Here is a 17,306-nt window from a genome sequence, read left to right as displayed (position 1 = left end):
TCAGTCTTTTGGCTCATAGGTCAACGCTCAACTGCTGAGCCAAGCTGGCTGGACTGATTTCTTCTTTTTTAAAATGAATATAAAAGTCGCATAACATAGCCTAGCCAATGTGTCTCAGTGGTTGAGCATTGACCCATTAACCAGGAGGTCATGGTTCGATTTCTGGTCAGGGCACATGCCCGGGTTGGGGGCTGATCCCCAGTGGAGGGCCTGCAGGAGGCAGCTGATTAATGATTCTCTTTCATCATTGATGTTTCTATCTCTCTCTCCCTCTCCTTTCCGCTCTCTGAAATCAATAAAAACATATATATTTTTAAAAGTCATATAACATGAAATTCACTATTTCAACCACTTTAAAGTATGCAATTAAAGTAGTTTTTAGCATATTTACAACATTGACGGTCACCACTATATTAGTTCCAAACTTTCCCTTCCATCATCTCAAAAGAATTCCTATCCCCATTAGCAGTCACTCCCTACCCCACCCACCCCCAGCCCCAGCCCCAGCCCCAGCCCCGGACAACCATTAACCCACTTCCTGTCTCTGTGGATTTGCCTGTGTATGGTAATGGGAACATGGGCCCCTTCCCAAGCTCCAGCTTCCCCTCTCACTCTGAGGGAAATACAGTGAAGGATATCTGTAAGCGACTGTGAGACCTTGTGTTACAAGCACCTTTCACACACACTGGAGAGGTGTTATCGGACAGCCCCCCGAGTCAGATGGAGAGGGCTGTCTCACCCTGGTTCTTGTTTTCTCATATAAGTGAATTTAAATGAAAGATCCTGATTGCATTGTGATAAAGACAATTTATTAAAGCAAGCAAATTTATTAAAGAAGCAAGGCAAACAAATCTATCATCTGGCATAACACTGGCGGATGGGCTCTCAGCTAATTTGAAGAGCAAGTTGGGTGGGGATTAGGCATTATATGCCTGAAAGGTTAACGGTTCGGTGGTGCTCAGTCAGGCTAAATAGCCATCTCAGACAGGTGAATAAAGAAAATTAAACTTATTTAAGAAAAAGGGGGTAAGGGATGGGGATGTCCAAAGAGAAGGGCTACACAGCACTGAGCTAAAGGGAATTGGGTCCATGATGGCAGCAAAATATACTTGGGACAGTGAAACAAGGAAGATCATAGAAGAGGCAACAGGAGAGCCTAGGCTGGGCTGCTTTGGCTCACTGAGAAGTCAGAGAGAGAAGGGACCTTGGAGACAGGTTCAGGGGATAAGCCCACGACAAGCTGCTGCTGCCATTGCTCCCCTGGTTGCAAGTCTCAAGGGGTACCTACCCTTGGAGGGACGTAGATGGCACTGGTGTGTTCCCCTAGTTGGAAGTGTGAACTAGATCCTTTGTCCTGAGCTTATTTATCTCTTTCTTGCTGGTGGAAATCTTAGGGGAGGTCTCAGGGGAGTGTCTCAATAGAATATTCATCAGCTTTCCAGATGTGCTCTTTCAGGGTCGTGATCTCAGCTGATTGGTCGGTGTCAGGGCAGGGGGTCATTAGTCCTGTATCTGAGGCAGCCACTTCGCCACTAGTCTGGTTTTGCTGCTTTTCTGGGCCTGGAGCTGAAATACAACTGAGGCCTAGATGAGCATTTAGGGAGGAATGCTCAGGAGGGTCTAAACTACATGACAAAGGATATACTAGGGAAGATAAGTTACCCTGGGGACAAGGTTCTTGTTTTCCCAGTTTTGCCCCTTGCTAGGCATCCAGGGCTTCCTGCCCTGGTAAGTCTCTGTACTGTAGTTTCTGTACCTGGGTTTCTATACCTGGCCCATCTAACAATACCCTCCTGTCTATAGGTTTCAAAATTCCTCTGCTGAGCCCTGGCTGGTATGGCTCACTTGTTTGAGCACCATCCCATGCACCAAAAGGTTATCTGTTTGATTCCCAGTTGGGGCACATGCCCAGGTTGTGGGCTCGATCCTGGAGGCAGCCAACTGATTTTTTTTCCCTCTCTCCCTCTCTCTTCCTCTCTCTCTCTAGAATCAATAAAAACATTTTTAAAACTTCCTTTGCTGAATATTTTGGTACAGATTCATTCTCCAGGTCCCTTTTTACTTTGTTGTGGTCCTTCCAGAGTTCATGAGAAGCACCTGGCAATTTTATCTTGTCAAGTCTTGAGACTGCTGACTTTTCTGCCTAGGGAGTAAAAAAATAAAATAAAACTGCCCTTTTCTCCTTTCCCCTTCCTCAAAGCAGGCTGATTTGTTTAATGGGCGAGAAAGACTCCCCCTTTCCCCTCTTTTCTCCCCCTTTCCTGCCTTCTCTCCTTAGGGACGCTTTTAACTATTTGCTTTCAAGTGTCCTTGGCTAGGGAAGATAATGGATTGTTATTTACAAGCTGGCTGTAAATTGCCCACACTGTTTGGCCTTGTGTTAGACAGACAGCAGAGCAAGGACGCAAGGACTATGGGCCAGGTACAAAAACCCACTAGGGCAGAAAGCCCCAGATGAGGCAAAACTGAGAAAACAAGAACCTTGTCCCCAGGGTAATCTATCCTCCCTAGCATATTGTTAGTCATGCAGTTTAGGCTCCCTGATCATTCCTCCCTAAAGATAACACCTAGGCCTCAGTTGTATTTCAGCTCTTACAAAGCATTGTCACCCTCTCACATTATTGTCTAATATGTTCACTATATGTCTATTTTGGGTCTTCCTGGAATCTAAGGGGTGCTTGCCCTGTGGTTGTTTGGTGAATACCTGATTGAATAAATGTATTACTAAGTGAAAAGCTATTGGCCTCCAAAGTGGCAGGGGCTGGGCTGGGTGAGCCTCCTGTATGAACTCAGGAAGAAATCCAGGGGAGGCAGGGCTGGGGCTCAGGGGACAGGGAGAGGACAGAGGTCGCAGCAGGCCATAAGCACTAGGAGCTATGCCAACCTCCTCTTAAACATGGTCATCCCTTTAGATTCGCAACTAACCTTTTCTTTTAATCCTTACCCAGGGATATTTTTCTATTGATTTTCTGAGAGAGTTGAGGGGGGGGAGGGGAGAGAAACATTGATTTATTGTTCCACTTATTTAAGTATTCATTGATTGATTTTTGTATGTGCCCTAACCAAGGATTAAACCCGCAACCTTGGCTTATCTGAACGACGCTCTAACCAACTGAGCAACCCAGCCAGGGTCCCTAACTCTCTTAAATGGGGACAGTTTATTATTTCCATTGTAGAGACGGGAAAACTGAGGCTGAGACCATTAGGTTGCACATGGCCCAGAGCCATCTGAGAGGACCGCCCCCCCTACAGTTGAATGCACAAATATTTATGAGACAACACTACGCATCCCGAGTCGTGGGAGGAGAGGAGCCCCCTGGTTTGGTGTGGGCCTCAGTTTCTCCGCCCTCAGTTTTCTCGCCGCTGTTGATACTCAGCTTCCGAGGGGAGTCGGCGGTGCGGTTCGCACGCCTCTGGCGCAGCCAACAGCCGCTCTCCGGAAGCTCGGGCTGCCCTTGGCACTGCCTCACCCGAAGGTCGTTGCATTCAGGCATCTGCTGGCGACAGCCCTAAACAGAGTGGCTGAGGGGGCCTGACCGGGCCTCGCGGCAGGCGCAGTCGCCCGGGTCCTGCGGCGCACAGGCGCAGTGAGTGCGTGCGGCGGCCGGCATGGATGACGAAGAGGAGACCTACCGGCTGTGGAAGATCCGCAAGACCATTATGCAGGTGAGCGCGTGGGGGCTCCCTGCTTGTCGTCGAGTCCTAGCGGGGCAGGGAAGCGGGGGCGGGAGTCGGGTCTCTCTTCCTGGGAAGTTCGCTGTCTCTTCGTATCACGGTCTTGTGCACGTAAAGAACGTACAAACCTGTAAAGAACTTTTATAAGGGTTTATTTGAGCCCTAGCCGGATGGCTCAGTTGGTTGGAGCATCCTCCCCCTACACCAAAAGGTTGCGGGTTTCATTCCTGGTCAGGGCACTTACCTACGTTGTGGATTCATCCCCTACTGGGCACATCCGGGAGGCAACCCAGCGAGGTTTCTCTCACATCGATGTTTCTTTCAGTCTCTCTCCCCCTCCCTCCCTTTCCCTTTCTCTCTCTAAAAATCAATAAAGACATTTTAAAAATAATTTGGTGCTCCGTTTGGCAGCACATATACTAAAGTTGGAACTATACAGAGAAGATTAGCATGGCCCCTGCAAAAGGGTGACACGCAAATTCGTGAAGCGTCCCATGTTTTTAAAAAAAGAAAGAAAAAATAATCTGCCCGGCTGGTGTGGCTCAGTAGTTGGGTATGGACCTCTGAACCAGGAGGTGACCGTTGAATTCTGGTCAGGGCACATGCCTGTGTTGCAGGCTCCATCCCCAGTGGGGGGGCATGTAGGAGGCAGCAGATAATGACTCATCATGGATGTTTCTATCTCTCCTTCTCCCTTCTTCTCTCTGAAATCAATTTAAAAAACATAAAAATAATAAAGTTTATTTGAAGCAAAATTGATGACTTGGTGGGAAGCAAGATCTCAAATATGTCAGAGAATAACAGTGGGGTTTTTTCATTGATTTTTAAAGAGAGGGGGAGAGGGATAGAGAGAGAGAGACATTGATTGGCTGCCTACTGGGGATGGAACCAGCAACCTGGGCAAGTGCCCTGACCAGGAATCCAGCCCAGGACCTCTTGCATAGGTCGAGGTTCAACCACTGAGTTTCACTGGCCAGGCCCAGAATAACAATTTTGCAGTTTCTTTATGCGCTTGAAATTAAGGAGGGAATGTAAGGAAGATTACAGGAATGTGGGAGAAAGCAATGCAGGGATTAGATTACAGATAGTAAACAAAACTATGTGCTCTCTTGAAGGTGGTTAAGCATATTTTAAAGGTGTGTTAACCTGGATGCACAAGAACAATGGACAGGGTTTGCTTAAGACAAAGATAAACCTTTTACTCAAAAAGCTATACATCTGAAATGGTGAAATGATATCAAAAGTGCTCCAAGTACCAGTGTAACAAAGAATGTAATATAAACACTTTATAAGGAATTCTTTCTAAAGCCTTTAAATTGAATTCCTGGGGCTTCTCGGGTTTCTAGAGTTAATATTAAGATTTTATATTCCTGACTTCAATAAATTGTTAAATGTTCTCAAAGTTTTAATACATTTATCCATCTTTAAAAAAAAAAGTTGTAGGTCTGGGACCTGCCCAGTTAGGGATTTATGATCAGATCTCCCTGTGAGGTTACTTTCCATAGAACCCCCTTTTCGTCCACAGTCTCTTGTTTATTTCCTGGAGGGCTCCAGCACTACCCCAAGTGCATAAGACAGAAACCCAGCATTTGGGGCAGTAAGGAACCTGGGTCAGCTGGTCTGACCTGCCACCATCCAATGCAGGCATCTCTCTCTGACTTCTCTGTCTCGTGGCTACTGCATTGTGTTATCTACCAACTTTGAGTTACTCAGGATAGAGTGAAGCAGCAGGCTGGCTAAGCAGTCACTACATGCCACGTGCTTTAAGCCACCCCATGGGAGGGGGCCATTGTGATCCCCAGAAGCCCACTTCTGTCTTTGCACTCCCCTCCACAGGAATCCTGCTGGGTTTAAGCCCCATCAGCCAAACTCAGCCTCTTCGCTGCTTTGCCAAGCTACCCCAAAGACAGGGACTGAAACAGTTGTGCTACGGACTGACAGTGTTGTGGGTCCTGAGAGAATCAGGCTGTGGTGACTTCACAGGAAGGGGTGGGTGGGGCAGGCTGAATAGCAGCTCTGACCTCCCTTTTCCCCATTTGGATCTTCTTCCTATCAGCCCACTCAAAGAATCCCAGTTTCCGAGATGAGACCTGCAACTGCTGGCCCTCAACCAGTGTCTGCCCAACCAGCCTAGCAACGCCCCTCCCACCCAACTGTCTTCATCTACCCCAGACCCCAGGTCCCCAGCTCTAGGCTCAAATGGCCCCAACCCAAGTGCCAGCTCTGCAGCTTCTTCCCAATCACAGCCTCTCCCCAAGGTTCAGGATAAAATGACAGTACCCATGGCAGCTGAGTAACTGGATTGGCGCAAGGGCTGTCTTGGGTTGCATCCCATCTTTGTCCCCACCTGCCCCGTCCCTCTTCTCTGGCCTCTGTACACACCTGCCGCACTGAGCCCCAAACTCCTTATGCTCTCAAAGTGGCTTCATTCGGCCCAAGCTTTTGGTCTCCGCCCAGGGTCACCTTGCTCTTTCCACAGCTGTGCCATGACAGAGGCTACCTGGTGACTCAGGATGAGCTAGACCAGACACTGGAGGAGTTCAAGGCCCAGTTTGGGGACAAGCCGAGTGAAGGGCGGCCAAGGCGCACAGACCTCACGGTGCTGGTGGCCCACAATGATGACCCCACTGACCAGATGTTTGTCTTTTTCCCGGGTGAGTGCCTTGCTGGTGCCTGAGGGGTCACACTTCTCGTATAGCCATCTGAAAGCCTGCTTAGGATCCAGCTTGTAATATTCCCCTGATGTATGACCCAGAGGAGAGAGCTCCCCTTCATCCTGTGTGCTGTGGGTGATGCCATTGATTTCTGACCCTTCTAAGTGCCTTTTCCAGTTTCCTTCTCGGTCCCCTTCCCCATTCTCTATTCCTTGGCTGTTTTCTCTGACCAGGATTATCATAGGCCTTCCAGGCGAGTCCACAACTCTTCCTGACCTCAGACCCGCTGTTTCCTTCCCCCCACCCCACCACCAGCCCAGCTTCTATTCTCAGGGCCTGCATTCCCTGCAGCTATTTCCTGCACTGTTGCGGGGTTCTTGCCTCATCCCTGCTGATCCTCCTGCCTCACCACCTTTCTTCCTCACTCTGGCTGCTCGGTGTTCAGTCATCATCCCTGAAGACTGAGCTCAGGTGTCTCCTCTCAGGACCCCCACTGAACCCTGCGTTGAGTGAAGAGCAGCCCACTGAGGGGTGTCCTGGGATCCCTGTATTCCCCTGTCATAGCATCTAACCCACTGAGGCAGCCTGGCTCTCAGGCCTGTAAAAGTTGGGGTGCCAGGCTGTGTTCAGCACCTTGGTATCAACTATGTGCCTAGAATAAAGAGAGTAGGCAGAAAACATTTCCCAAGCAGAACCTGGTGGCACTTTTTAAGAAAAGTGTCTCCGTGTATGAGACATGATTATTTGAGACCTTAATGTCTAATCATAGGCCTTCCATGGAGCCATCTCCAGACTTGCCAGGAATCAGCTTCTCCCTGGAGTGGGAGCTCTTGCTGCATTTCCTGGTGTTTGGTGACACTGGGGGTGTCACTGCTCCTCTGGGACATGCTGCAGGACAGGGCTGAGGTTTTTGCCTATATTGGTTTGCTGGGACCACCATAACAAAACACTACAGATGGGGCCTTAAATAACAGACATTTATTGTTCCCAGCTCTGGAGGCTGTATGTCCAAGATCAAGGTGTCTGCTGGGTTGGTTCTCCCTGATGCCTCTCTCCTTTGCGTGCGGATGGTGTCTGTCTCCTCTCTGTGTCCTCACAGGTTCCCTAATGTCTGTCTTAATCTCTTAGAAGGACACCAATCAGATTGGATCAGGGCTCACACATGACCTTATGTTACCTTAATCATCTCTTTGAAGGCCCCTTTACCAAACACAATCACCTTCTGAGGTCCTGGGGGTTAGGACTCAAACACGGGGATTTGGGGAGACACAGCTCAGCCAAAGACACTGTCTGTTAGTGGAGTGATCTACACTGCACAGCGATGGAGTCCCAGCTGGGAGTCTTGCATGAATCCTGGTGGCCCAAACCCAGTCCCTGACCTATTAGACTTGTAGAGTCCAGCTCTTCTGCAGTGACAAAGCCCTGGGTCCCTAATGCTGCTGAATACATAAGTACTCCCACTCCAGGGGGGTGGGTGGTCCGTCTCCATGGCAGATCAGCTGACCTCATCTCACCTCTGGACACCCAGCTATGCACCTCGTGGGCTCCCAGACTAAACACAACCTGGGGGTTCCCAAACCTCGGAACCAGTGAGGCACCCAACCAAACCCAGACTCCCAGACCCCACTTCCAGACAGGGACGACTCAGGCCCAGGGGCATAGACACCATTCAGCTGCTAGGTAACCTGGAGGCAGCCATCCTGCTGTTCTATAAACGGGAAAACTGAGGCCCCAGAGAGGGGTACCTTACATGCCTGGGAAGGGGCAGGTGAGGGGCCTGGCATTGTGGGCCAGCATGCACTCTGTCCTCAGAGGAGCCCAAGGTGGGGATCAAGACCATCAAGGTGTACTGCCAGCGCATGCAAGAGGAAAACATCACCCGAGCCCTCATCGTGGTGCAGCAGGGCATGACACCCTCTGCCAAGCAGGTGGGTGCCCACAGCAATAAGCCTGACCGCTTTCCGACCTATTCTTTCATGAGCCTCACTTCCCCTTCCTATGACACCTGTGAGGCCCGCTGCTATCTTCATCCAGGGCACTCACTGCATCCTCTACGGCACTTGCCTCTGACCCCTTGGGGTATGGGCCCCACGTTCTAATGCAGGAGCTCAGGGCCTGAGAAGGAGCTGTTGTCCTTTGTGGGCGGCATGGGTGGTCCCCAGAGCAGGCCCAGTGTGTCCCGTCTGTGGTTAGGCCTGAGTGGGATGGGAGGAGCAGTGAGCACCCTCTTCCCTGTGCCTGTGGGGGCTGCATAGTCCTCTCCATCATAGTCCTCTCCTGGGGAGGGGCTATCATGCAGGCTCAAGGACAAACCCCTGGGCTCATTTGACTGATGAAAACTCATTTCCTGACACCAGGCCAAACAAATCCTGGAGATGTGCCAGGGCTGGGGAAGCAGGGAGAAACCCACATGTGGGATTGAAATTCCCAGCTTATGCCTGGCTGCTTGAGGCACAAGATCAAACCCATTTAGCTTTTTTACCTGCCCTGGCCTCTGGGGAAGAAACAAGAGCCAGGTCTGCAGTCCCACAGGGTGGGGAGGCATGGCCCCAGGTGGGAGGTATGGCCATGCCTGAGGATTTCTTTTCCAGTCGCTGGTTGATATGGCCCCCAAGTACATCCTGGAGCAGTTTCTGCAGCAGGAGCTGCTCATCAACATCACAGAACACGAGGTGGGGCCTCGGGAAGGTGGGGGGAGTTTGGTGGTGGGGAGGGGTAAGACAGTAAAGGCAGTAGACCCAGGCTCTCAAAGTGTGGCCCCCAGGGCCCAGAGCAGCAGCATTTCCTGGGGCCTTGATAGGAATGCAGGCTCCCAGGCTCACTCTGCCAAACTGTTGGGGGGGGGGGGGAGTCTCTCTTCTCGTGGGAGCTGTAGGGGATCCCAGGTTGTGTCCTAAGGCCCCTCTGCATGATAGTCATGGGTGGGTTGCAAACTCCCTGAGGGACACACTGTACCCCTCCCCCTGTGGGAGTGTGGGGCACAGTGGAGTCTGTCATAGCACTCTGAAGATACAGGTTCTCTTGGCAGCTGGTCCCAGAGCATGTCGTTATGACCAAGGAGGAGGTGACGGAGCTGCTGGCCAGATAGTATCCTTTCTGGTCCCCCCATCCCCACTCCTCTTCTCCTGGCTTCTCCATCCCTCCCAGTCAGCCCAGCATGGCTTTTTTTCTTGATTGAGCTTTCCAGTAAACTCCGAGAAAACCAGCTGCCGAGGATCCAGGCTGGAGACCCTGTGGCACGCTACTTTGGGATAAAGCGAGGGCAGGTGAGAGGCCCCTACTGGTAGGAGAGCCCTGCCCCCAAACCTTTTTCCTACTGGGCAGGACCCTCAGGATCCAGCCCCAGCCCCTTTTAGAGTCAGGGCTACCTCCAGGTCTCCTCACCCAGAGTTGGGGTCCTGGGGCCACATGCCCTGCTGCCACCCCATGCCCTCCCCCACACACCTGGGTCCCTGGGGAGACCTTGCCCAGCCCTGCTCTCACCCTGATACAGGTAGTGAAGATCATTCGGCCCAGTGAAACCGCAGGCAGGTACATCACCTACCGGCTGGTACAGTAGCCACCCCACCACCTGTCAGGTAAGACGGATGCCTCCCCAGCAGGGGGGGCCCAGGCAGAGGTGGGGGCGTGTCTGTATATACTGTGGTGGTGCAGGAAGGACCTGACTCTTTTCCTGAGTGAGCCCTACTTGTTCCCCACTCCACTGACGTTCTGACCCAGAGCTCTGAGCTCAGCCCCTTCTTTCAAACCTGCTTTCCTCTTTGCTGCCCTAACCCTCTCCTCCCAGGTTCCACCACAGCCTGTCATTGTCCATCTCCTTTGGGTCCCAGAGGCAGCGGCACTTGCAGCCTGGGTGTGTCCAACCCATGTGACAGATGTGTCACATGGTGGCCCTCTCTTCTCTCCTCCAGCCCCGGAGACAAATGGACTGTGTCCAGCCTACCCAGGCAGTTGGCCTGCTGGCGACCTGCCCTGCTGGAATCTGCTTAACCCTGGAGATCTACCTGCTGCTCCTTTGGAACCCAAGGCAGGCTGTGTGTTTGCCTTCCCTGGGCTGAGGGCCCTGTGGCCTCATGTGGACACTGAGCCCTACCTGGCATCCCGTGTAATGGTTTCTCAGGAGAGGACAGGATGCTAAGGGGAGACCAGTGAGCCATCCAGCAATCAAGACAGTCCTAGGTTCTTGTCTGTCCCCCCCTGGGCACCCTTAGCTGGCTCCGCACAAATGGGGCCTGGGTCTGAGTCTCTAGTCAGCCCCCACTTCCTGCTTCCCATCTCCATGCCCCCCTCACAGTGGCCCTGTCCCTGACTGACAGCACTTTGAGATCAGCAGGCAGAGAGATTAAAACACATCTGGACCTAGCTGGTTTTGTTCAGTGGTTAGAACATTGGCCCATGGACTGAAGGGTCCCGGGTTCGATTCTGGCCAAGGGCATGTGCAGGAGGCAACCAGTTGATGTGTCTCTCTCACATCGATGTTTGTCTCTCTCCTTTCCACTCTGAAAACCAATGGAAAAAAATATCCTTGGGTGAGGATTAAAAAATAAAACATCTGGATTTTGAGTTGGTATTGAATGCTGGGTATTTTAAAATTAAACGTATTTTGAGTAAACAGTTCCACTTGTCTAAAAAACCAAAGTGGGAGAATAGGTTTGCTGTGGCTTCAAGGCAGGGTCTCCAGGACCCCTCCCTGCTCCCCACCTGCAGACTGCCACAGCCACACCTGTGTCCATTTTCCACAATTCAAGCGTGCATCTTTCCTCCCCTCATCCAAAGGGCAAGATTAATGTCCAGCGCTCGCTTCCAGCTGTGCTCCCCTGTGCTTTTTTGCCTAGAATTTTGGCATCCAGTGAATCCCTTCCCCCCAGAGTGGTACCAGTTAAAAGAAATGTGTGTTTCTTAATAGCTTTATTAAGACATAATCACCATACAGTTCATGCATTTATAGTGCACAGTTCAGTGGCTTTTTGTATATTCCCAGCTGTCTGTACATCACCACCAATTCTGGAAAATTTCACCCCCAAAAGCAACCCAAACTCCCAACAACCACCCCCTGTTCCCCACTTCACCTCCACTGCCACTTTAGGTGACTATGCAGGTTGCCTTTTTTTTTTTTAAATTGAATTTGCCTGGCTGGTGTGGCTAAGTGGTTGAGCATCAACTTATGATCCAGGAGATAACGGTTTGATTCCCAATTAGGCCACATGCCAGGGTTGTGGGCTTGATCCCCATTAGGGGGCATGCAGGAAGCAGCCGATCAATCACTCATTGTTTTCTATATCCCTCTCTCTGAAATCAATAAAGACATATTTTTTAAAAAATTGAATTGATTGGGGTGACAATGGTTAATAAAACCTAGGTTTCTGGTGTACAATCCTATAATTTGTATAATTGTATTGTGTTTTCACTTCCCCAAGTCAAGTCTCCTTCCATCATACAGGTTGCCTTTTATTGTTGATTCTGCAGCATGGGGAGGCCACTCTCCTGTCTTTTTCCTGGTGGGTGGATGTGTCCACCCTTTGGAGAGGCCAGACTTTCTGCCCTGCCCTGCATTAATCTTGGACACAGCCCTTGGAGGCAGAGAAGACTCCCGGCTGCACTGAATTGGAACAGCATTTATGCTGCATTTATTTCTGGAAATATATGGTCTTTTCCAATCTTGTTTTCTGTTGGCAGTGGTTTAGGTTCTTCACTGACTATGGGGACAAAGGCCTGGGTGACAGTGGCCTGGGCCAGCCAATTTCAAACAGTATTTTCCTCCTCACATATGCAACAGTGAGGTGCTGGCCCAGTAGGAGTACAGATGTGATCATGGGCAGAGTGCCACTTATTATGACATTGCTCATGACACAGGTAATGACTCCTTCCTTGGTTCTCTGTTTTGTTTACTTGTGCAAATGGAAAGAGAGCTCGTCTTCAGGTAAAAGGTGTGCAGGTAAGTGTGAAGGCTGCATGCAGTGGGCAGGGGCACTGCCCAGCACCCTTGCAGGCAGGTCCTCTGTCCCTGCTGTCCCTCTGCCAGTCTCCGTGTCCACACAGCCAGCTTCTTTACCCTCTGGACTTTGCTCAAATGTCACCTGGGGCTCCTGTGGCCACTCTGAACTGCAAGTTCCCTGTCCCCCTTTCTCAGTTTACCCTCCAGGCATTCTGCATATCTTACATGCTTATTTTATACTTTCTTCCCCAGTAGAGCGTAAGCTCCTGAAGGGAATGAGGTTTGTTTTTCTCCACCGGTGTTTTGTGTAAAAGTTATGCCTGACACACAGTAGATGCTTAGTATTTGGTTAAATTATGATGATAAGGGCTATGACCCCCACATACCAATTTCTGAACTCTGTCCCTTAACACTTATGTGCTACAAAAACTTTATAAAAGATATATAAAAACTTGGAAAAGACCTAAGGGGAAAAAGACAAGTTTATGACAGTTCTAGAAATGTAGACATTGTAAAGCCCTCCACATATCAGAAGCCCACACTGTAGGGATGATGATTTTGGGGTTTCTGTAAATGGACTTATAGAGGACAGTCGCCTAGTAGGTCCCATGGTCATAATTCTATTGAGCCATTTAGCTCTGTTCTCTCTGAGTCAATTTGTTGTTCACCCTGTCTGCTCTCTTTTGCAAAATACATGTGTGTTCCTGAGGCTTTACGTAAGGACCATGTGTGGCTGCTTTGGTGACCATTCATTATGCTCCAAGCAAAACATGCTCTGAGATACATTTATGCAGTTTCCTTCTGAAGAAAAGGCTCACTGAAACTGAGGTCAGGCTTAGTGTGCACATTTTAATTCACCTTCTAGTTAGCTATTCACTAACACTGTGATAGCACTGAGTACACCAATGAATTAATTGATAATAAAAGTCTTTATTGCCAGCTACCCTGGCTCAGCTGTTAAGCATCGACTTATGATCCAGGAGATCGTGGTTCAATTCCCAGTCAGGGCACATGCTGGGGTTCAGACTCGATCCCCAGCAGGGGGCGTGCAGGAGGCAGTGGATTAATGACTCTCATCATTGATGTTTCTCTCTCTCTCTTCCTCTCCCTTCACTCACTAACACTATGATAGCACTGAGAACACCAATAAGTTAATTGGTAATATTTTGAGAGTCATTGATCCACTGCCTCCTGCACATCCCCTGCTGGGGACTGAGCCCAAAACTCAGGCATATGCCCTGACCAGGAATTGAACCACTTTCTCATGGATCATAGGTCGATGCTCAACTGCTGAGCCACTCCAGCTGAGCGATAATTTTCTTTTATTGATTGGTTTTAGAGAAAGGAAGGGACGGGGGAGAGAGAAACATCAATTTGTTGTTCCACTTATATTGGTGCATTAGTTGGTTGCTCCTTGTATGTGCCCTGACTAGAGATCGAACTCGCAGCCTTGGCGTATCAGGACAATGCTCTAAGCAACTGAACTACCTGGCGGAGGCCTTAATAATTTTTGAAAACTAGGAAACAAATTGGGAATTTTTATTTCCTACTGGCTGGAAAACTAGGACTTTAAAAGAAGCATAATGGTAAACCAGAAACTATACAATAGGACTTCGGCTATAATGTTACAAATCATCTTATGCCACGTTTGGAATTTTTGGACAAGAAAAGACAGTTGCGCCTGACCAGCGTGGCTCAGCTGTTGAGCATCAACCTATGATCCAGGAGGTCATTGTTCAGTTCCCAGTCGGGGCACATGCCAGGGTTGCGGGCTCGATCCCCAGCAGGGGGCGTGCAGGAGGCAGCCAATCAGTGACTCTCTCATCATTGATGTTTTTATCTTTCCCTCTCCCTTCCTCTCTCTGAAATCAATAAAGATATATTTAAATAAGTAAAGACAGTTGCCCTGACTGGTGTGGCTCAGTTGGTTGGAGTGTTGTGCCCCGAAAGGTTGTGGGTTCGATCCCAGGTCAGGGCACATACTTGGGTTGTGGGTTCGATTCCTGGTTGGAGCACGTATGGGAGGCAACTGATCAGTGTTTCTCTCACATTGATGTTTTCCTCTCTCCCTCTCTAAAATCAATAAGCATGTGTTCGGTGAGGATTAGAAAAAGAAAAAAAAGAAAAGACAGTGTTGATGGTTTTGTAATGATTAATACAATTGGGTAGCCATTGTTAGCCTGTTAATTATAAGGTTACTTGTTAATCTTAAACATTTTTAGCCCTGGCCAGGTGGCTCGGTTGGAGTGCTGTCCCCTACACCAAAAGGTTTTGGGTTCGATTCCCAGTCAGGGCGCATACCCCAGGTTGCAGGTTCGATCCCCACCGGGGCGTGTACAGGAGGCAATCAATGTGTTTCTCTCACATCGATATTTTTTTCTCTCTTTTCCTCTCTAAAGTCAATAAAAACATATCCTGGGTGAGTATTAAAAACACAACACCTTTAAGTCCTATACAGAAGGCTGGGAATGTGGTTTCCACTCAGTTTCAAAATACTAATATTTTCATTTGCTTAAGGAAGCACAGCTATCCTCCTATATACTTTCTTAAGTGTTACCGTTAAACTAATAATTTTGTATGTCCCAGTAATGAAAGTCTTGGCATTATTGTAGTATTTAAAATTTAATTTAAAATTTAATTAGGTGTTTTTGTTTTCAGTCTCTTCCTTTTTTTACTTACTGAGAGCTCACTGATGCTCATTAGGGTTAGGGTAGGCACCTCCGACACATTAGTGAGTGAAAACACACACAGTTTTAACTTGGACATAGCCCATACCAAGTTTTTTCCAGATCATAGAGTTAAACAAATGGTTTCAATGCATCATCAGAGTATTTATTCAATCAGTTTTGCTTGCCTAAATTTAAGAATCCAAGTTGAGATCTTGTGCAGAATCTATTAACCTAATCTTAGTGTTTTCTTGATTTCATGATCATGTTTCTTTGTGTTTGGGGTGGGGGGAGGTGTAATTAATAATTATTTTCCTCAACACCATTTATTTTGCTCTTACATTTTTTCAATCTTTTTTTTTTTTTTAAATATATATTTATTTCAGAGAGAGGAAAGGAGAGGGAGAGAGAGAAACATCATTGATGAGAGTCATTGATTGGCTGCCTCCTGCACGCCCCTGCTGGGGATCGAGGCCACAACCCGGGCATGTGCCCTGACCTGGAATCGAACCCCGATCGCCTGGATCCTAGGTCGACTCTCAACCGTTGAGCCACGCCCAGCCGGGCACATTTTTTCAACCTTTATGTCTAAAATCAGTTGGTTTGGCCCTGGCCAGCGTGACTCAGTTGGTTGGGTGTCGTCCTGTGCGCCAGGAGGTTGCCCGTTGGATGCCTGGTCAGGGCACATACCCAGGTTGCTGGTTTATTCCCGTCAGGGCACTCAAGGGAGGCAACCAATCAATGTTTCTCTCTCACATCAAGGTTTCTCTCTCTCTCTCCTTCCTCTCTCTAAAATCAATTTAAAAGTAAAATAAGGCCGGGCCAGGGGTGGCTCATCGGTTGAGCATCGACCTAGGGTCCGGGAGATCTCGGTTCAATTCCCGGTCAGTGCACATGCCTGGGTTGTGGGCTGGTTCAATGACTCATCATTGATGTTTCTATCTCTCTTTCCCTCTCCCTCCCTCTCTCTGAAATCAATAAAGATATATTTTTAATAAATAAATAAATAAATAAATAAATAAATAAATAAATAAATAAAAAAGCCCTGACCAGTGGCTAAGTGGTTAGAGCATCGGTCTGAGCACCGGAGGGTCCCAGGTTCGATTTCCAGTCAGGGGCACACACCTGGGTTGCAGTTCTCTCCCCACCCACCATCTGGGTGTGTGTGGGAGACAACCAATTAATGGGTCTCTCTTACATCGATGTTTCTCTCTCTCTCCCCTTCCCTCTGTCCCTTCCACTCTCTGAAAAGCAATGGAAAAAATATCCTTGGGTGAGGACTAACAAAAAGTAACAAAATAAAATAAATTGGTTTATGGCAGCCTTCTATTTCATTGTTATATCTTCAATTTGTCAGGTCTCAATTTGTAGGATCGCTCAATAAACCTTTAATCTGACCTAATATTGTCGCCTTGCTGTAAGTACTGCGTTGCACTACTCATTTTATTTGCCAAGGATACATGCCATATGTATTATTGATTGATAAATTGCAGAAGGCTTAATAAAATAATTTGAAATGGAACAACAAAACCCGTCCTCCTCAGCGGTCACCCCCATGCCTGTGCTCCAGCCTCTGATAACCTCTGACCCACTCTTTTTTTTTTGCTAATCCTCACCCAAGGTTATTTTAAAAAATATATCTTTATTGATTTCAGAAAGAGGAAGGGAGAGGGGGAGAGAGAGAGAAACATCAATGATGAGAGAGTCACTGATCGGCTGCCTCCTGCACGCCCCTGACTGGGGACCAAGCCTGCAACCCAGGCCTGTGCCCTGATGGGGAATCGAACTGCGATCTCCTGGATCCTAGCCCGACACTCAATGGCTGAGCCACGCCCGTCCCTGCCCAAGGATTTTTTCCATTGATTTTTTTATAGAGAGTGGAAAGGAGGGGGAGAGACAGAAACATCGATGTGAGAGACACATCTATTGGTTGCCTCCCATACGTACCCCGCCTGGGGCTGGGGATCAAGCCAGCAACTGACATATGTGCCCTTGACCAGGAATTGAACCTGAGACCCTTCAGTCCGTGGGCTGATGCTCTAACCATTGAGGAAAACTGGCTAGGGCTGACCCACTTTTTGTCTGGATTTGCCTGTTTTGGACATTTCATGTAAATGGAATCACACTGTGTGGCCTTTTTTGTTTGGCTTTTCTTACTGAGCATCCTGTTTTCAAGGTCCATCCATGTTGTAGCGAGTGTCAGAGCTTCACTCCTTTTCATGGGTGAATAATATTCCAATGTGTGGACTGACCCCCTTATGTTTGTCTGTTCATTAACTGTTGGACACTTTTGGGTAGTTTCCATCTTTTGACCATTGTGAATATGCTGCTGTGAACAGGTTTCGTGAGGATGTGTGTTCAGTACCCTGGATGTGC

General features: G+C 48.7%; 1 protein-coding gene and 1 non-coding gene across 2 annotated transcripts; both read left to right on the top strand.

The window, feature by feature from the left end:
* Positions 1–3,583: 3,583 nt before the first annotated feature.
* On the top strand, positions 3,584–11,655 carry POLR2E (RNA polymerase II, I and III subunit E). The gene is made up of 8 exons (XM_016209701.2): positions 3,584–3,666; positions 6,155–6,329; positions 8,142–8,257; positions 8,921–9,001; positions 9,358–9,416; positions 9,517–9,595; positions 9,823–9,907; positions 10,241–11,655. Exons 1-7 carry the CDS (start codon positions 3,610–3,612, stop codon positions 9,886–9,888), a joined length of 633 nt encoding a protein of 210 aa, XP_016065187.1. The 5' UTR covers positions 3,584–3,609; the 3' UTR covers positions 9,889–9,907; positions 10,241–11,655.
* On the top strand, positions 4,071–4,177 carry LOC148093314 (U6 spliceosomal RNA). The gene has a single exon (XR_015714483.1). It is a non-coding gene; the product is annotated as a U6 spliceosomal RNA (small nuclear RNA).
* Positions 11,656–17,306: the final 5,651 nt, after the last annotated feature.

The sequence above is a fragment of the Miniopterus natalensis genome, chromosome 4 (genome assembly GCF_054644295.1).
Source record: "Miniopterus natalensis isolate mMinNat1 chromosome 4, mMinNat1.hap1, whole genome shotgun sequence".
Taxonomy (NCBI): domain Eukaryota; kingdom Metazoa; phylum Chordata; class Mammalia; order Chiroptera; family Miniopteridae; genus Miniopterus; species Miniopterus natalensis.
This window is presented reverse-complemented; position numbering and strand designations above follow the sequence as displayed.